Here is a 4,800-nt window from a genome sequence, read left to right on the forward strand (position 1 = left end):
TGCATCACACATCGGCCTTCACAGCCATTAGCGGGCCATCAGCGGAACTGCAGCGTTCCCTGATCTTTGACACGAAGAACCAGCCATCAGTGCGAAATGTTGCCGCACAAAGCGGTGACTGATCTGAAAGCAATTTTGGAATAAAATATAGCAGTTTATGGAATATAAAAATAATGAGAGTATTATACATTCGAATCAACATTTTATCCTGATCCATATCAGCTTCTGCAAACAGAATATGTTAATCGTATATGTGCACGATCCTTCGCAGTAAAGCACTATTTAAGCAATAGTGAAAATCAGACCTGAAAAAAATTCAGGCCTGTACGGGATTCGAACCACTGACCTCTGCGATACTAGTGCAGCGCTCTACCAATTGAGCTAACAAGCCAACTGGGAGTAGGCCATCAAATTAATTCGACATAAACCCGTAGATGATAAATCAAACAAAAAACATATGAAATACATATGTATGAACTGCGGTTATGAAACGTATATGTGCACGATCCTTCGAAGTAAAGCACTATTTAAGCAATAGTGAAAATCAGACCTGAAAAAAAATCAGGCCTGTACGGGATTCGAACCACTGACCTCTGCAATACTAGTGTAGCGCTCTACCAATTGAGCTAACAAGCCAACTAGGAGTAGGCCATCAAATTAATTCGACATAAACCCGTAGATGATAAATCAAACAACAAACATATGAAATACATATATATGAACTTCAAATTAATTCGTACAGGCCGGAATTCAACAATACGTGATCCGGTAGAGACCGAAGGCCTACCGGGCCAAACCTGATTGCGTACAGATTTGACAGATCCATATGCCGACAGGGCCGTGCTAATAGCCTCGTTAGATCCCTCAAAGGGAAACAGAGATACCACAACCGTGGTAGACTGGGGTGTAGGAGGAGGCGGCTTGACCACCCTACACTCCACATCACCAAACTTAACAAACCCAAGCTCCTCAAAAAAGAACTTGGCAACCTCCCCATTCTCCGCAAAAGTCACTCTGGCAACGCGGCCAGGACACGCCTGCACAGCAGCCATACGATGATCGGACTCTCGATCAAAATAAGCCAACAATAGTCCAACCGCCTCAGAAAAAAGAACCTCCTCAGGGAGCCCCTGACAATCGATGTCAATGGTCCTATTAAAGGACACAACCATGACGAAGTTCGGACCCAACCCAAGGACAAAGCCAAGGGATGGCTGACCGAAGCAACAGAAAAAAGCAAAAGAAGAACAAGCAAGTTCGGAACAACCCAAGAAATCTCAAAAAAGGGATGGGTGACCAAACGGAAAACCAAAGAAAAAACCACTGCCAAGGAGGAAAAAGTCGCAAGTTTTCCCTCCCGGCAGGTACTCACTTATCCGACACTTAACCTCCACTCAAAAAACCACCGACAACACACTCCAAACCACAGGAGTAAGAAGTCACATCGTCTCAACCTATGTGGGTCTCGTCAGTTTTTTTTATGTTTAAGGTGGACGGCCGGGCCCCCGATGAAGGGAGGTGCAGTGCCCGCCGACCTACATGTCTAAGCCCAACCCATGGCGGGCGTGCAATGCCTTAGGGATGGGGTCCACCAGAAACGAGGGTCACCAGACGCCAAACTCGCTGGGGAATCGAACCCCACCTCACCTAAAAATTACACATTCACTCCAAGGAAGAACGCACTCACAATAATAATAGCAGACCAAAACGATAATAATAGCCCCTTGCCAGCAAAGGGGTGGCACTGGAAAAAACAAAAACGATAATCATAGCCCCTAGCCAGACAAGGGGAAGCACCAGAAAAAACCAAAACAATGATTATAGCCCCTAGCCAGCCAAGGGGAGGCACAACAAAAACCAAAACAGCTAGAAAGCAAACCGGAGGGAGTCACCATGCACGGATGCAATGACACCACGGGCACACCACTGCCGATAAAACACGCGACGACGCCTGTTAGACTTGCACCGCCTGAAGGAGACTGGTAGGTAGGACTTCAGGCGGGCCTTGATGGATGCAATCACCGCCACGGAGCTAGGACGAGTATCACGAAACCGGAAATCATTTCTACACTGCCAGATACAAAACTTAGAGACATTGAGAAGATAGACAAAAACACGCCGAACAGAAACAAAATCACCAGAGTTAAAGCCAAAAAGGACATGACGAAGAGTGAAGACGGGACACATAGGAGAGAAACAAAATAGCAAAGACTGCACCCAGGCGAGAACACTCTGAGCAAGTGGACAATAAAGGAACAGATGCTCGAGCGACTCGACCCGGGGCCCACAAAAACAAGAGAGGGGAATAGACAAACCAAACGAGGAAAGACGCCGGGCGGTGTACAGGACGCCGTAAGCAATCTTCCAATTCAGATCGATAACACGGCGATCAAGATGAAAGAAAGATAAGGCGCGCCACGTGGCAGGCCAGTCAAGATTGGGGTAGATGAACATAAACTTTAGAACACAATGAGGCTGGACCATGTTCTCAGAGAGAAGGTACAGGTAACAAGACTTGGCAGACATGGTTAAGACAGGAGAACAGACAAGAGGACACGAAGAACCATAAACCAGAGAGTTTTTGGACGTGGCGAAAGCCCCGTCGAGCTTACGCCACGCCAATACCAGAGCTTGATAGAAGGGTGGCAAGACCCTAGGGTCAAAACTAAAAGGACGAGAAAACACAACAAAAGGAGAGACACCAAACAAGGAATTAAACCAAAAAGACATGAGAGCCACCCAACTGGAAGGAGAAGAGACAAATCTCCTCACCCATTGGCCCAGGAGGGCCCTCACCTTAGACTGAACGTCTACCACAGAGAAACCCCCAAAAAGGGGGGATTGAACAACGGCAGAACGAGAGACGAGCTCCCGCTTGCCAGACCAAAAGAAGGAAAAAACCAGACGAGAGAGCGCCACCTCCACCCAGGCCGGCATGTGGATAAGAGAGGCCACATACCAAACCCGGGAAAGGGCAAGAGCGTTAATAACGAGGGCCTTGCCACGAAAAGACAGAACACGAGCACGCCAAGACTTGAGAACATGGTCCACCGCATTGATGCGAGGGCGCCAGTTGTCTTCCTCAAGGTTACCAGGGCCAATGAAAACCCCCAGCACCTTGAGCTTGACAGGAGACCAGTCAAAAGGAACTGGGGGTTCCGTGCGACCCCACCATCCACCCAACCAGAGACCCTTGGATTTGGAGAGGTTAATCCTCGATCCAGAAGCTAGTTCATAACACCTATATATGTCAAGAGCAGCCGAGATGCCTTCATCCGAGGTAAGTATGAGAGATGTGTCATCTGCGTACTGAGAGATGGGAGACAGCGAAGGACAACCCGGGAGAGACAGACCCTTAATATGGGGGTCTGCATGAATGCTACAAGCAAGGACCTCCGAAACAAGAACATACAAGAGTGGATATAATAGACACCCCTGCCGGACACCACGAGAAAGACTAAAGAAGGGAGTCAAGTAACCATTAACATTTACAGCACTTTGCACACGAGTATAAAATAAGTCAATCCACGCGACAAAGGACGGACCAAAACCCATGGCGACCAGAGTGGACCGCATAAAACCCCAATCCACCCGGTCGAGGAACTTTTCTTGGTCAAGGGATAGGATTGCGACAGGGGTGCCAGAGGACTCAGCATAGCTGACAACATCTCTCAGTAACGCGACATTCTCACCAATAAAGCGGCCAGGGACCCCGCACGTCTGATCGCGGTTAACGACAAGGTGTATCACGCGGAGAAGACGCCCGGCCATGGCCCTCGACGCTAACTTATAGTCCACATTTAGGAGAGATATGGGGCGCCAGTTCTTGGGATCGAAACGATCCCCCTTCTTGAATGACAGAGTAATGACACCTCTGCGCTGAGAGAGAGAAAGAGAGCCAGAAGAAAAACACTCATTAAGGACAGCCACAAGATCAGCACCAACCACATCCCAGAGGCGGAGATAGAACTCCATAGGGAGCCCATCTAGACCTGGCGTCTTGTTGCGTGCCATACCCTTGAGAGCGTCAAGGACCTCAGATGGTGTGAGTAGGCCCTCACAACTATTGGACTGATCCTGAGGAAGAAACGAGGACAGATTACCGAGAAGGGAAGATTGGACATGAGAGTCTGTAGGCGAAGCAGTATATAGACCAGAATAGAAGGAACCAAGAGAAGCACAGAGAGCAGCAAAAGAAGAAACAATTGAGCCATCAGGCTCTCTCAGCGCAGAGATGCGACGGTCGGCAGAACGTTTTTTCTCTAAACGAAAAAAATAACGCGAGGAAGTCTCACCTTCCTCAACCCATTTGACTCGCGCCCGAACCTGGGCCCCCTTCGCCACATGAGAATCTAGGCGAGCAAGCTCAGAGAGAGCCGACCGCAGTGGATCCACACAAGAAGTAACCCCCGAATCGACTTTCTCCTGGAGATGTTGAACAAGGCGCACCAAGGCGTCTCTACATGCAGATGTCTTACGGGCCCTACTGGCACAAAAACGGATGGTGAGCCCCTTAATCCGGCTTTTCCCCCTATCCCACCACTTAGCGAGAGAGGGGAAGCGAGAGACAGCAAGACGCCAGGCGGACCATTCCTCCCGGACAAGTTGACAATAATCCTGATGTTCCAAAATTGAGGTGTTGAGCTTCCAGAAGCCAGGGCCAGGTGGGACGACGTCAGGAACAGACACAGACAAACACAAGCCACGATGATCCGAGAATGGACAGACATACACAGAAACAGAGGACACCGATGGGACCCATGCAAAAGGAATCCCAAACATGTCAATCCGCGACGCCAA

At 49.0% G+C, this 4,800-nt stretch overlaps 1 protein-coding gene across 1 annotated transcript; it reads right to left on the reverse strand.

Moving 5' to 3' along the window:
• Positions 1-1,827: 1,827 nt before the first annotated feature.
• LOC148726946 (uncharacterized) lies at positions 1,828-2,937 on the reverse strand. Its single transcript, XM_088727857.1, has one exon. It carries the CDS (start codon positions 2,935-2,937, stop codon positions 1,867-1,869), a length of 1,071 nt encoding a protein of 356 aa, XP_088583983.1. The 3' UTR covers positions 1,828-1,866.
• Between the last annotated feature and the right edge of the window lie 1,863 nt (positions 2,938-4,800).

The sequence above is a fragment of the Stylophora pistillata genome, chromosome 7, assembly GCF_964205215.1.
Source record: "Stylophora pistillata chromosome 7, jaStyPist1.2, whole genome shotgun sequence".
Lineage (NCBI taxonomy): Eukaryota > Metazoa > Cnidaria > Anthozoa > Scleractinia > Pocilloporidae > Stylophora > Stylophora pistillata.

Excerpts from the sequence above, each read along its gene's own strand:
- LOC148726946 (XM_088727857.1), bottom strand. The coding sequence starts at position 2,937 with ATGCCGGCCTGGGTGGAGGTGGCGCTCTCTCGTCTGGTTTTTTCCTTC.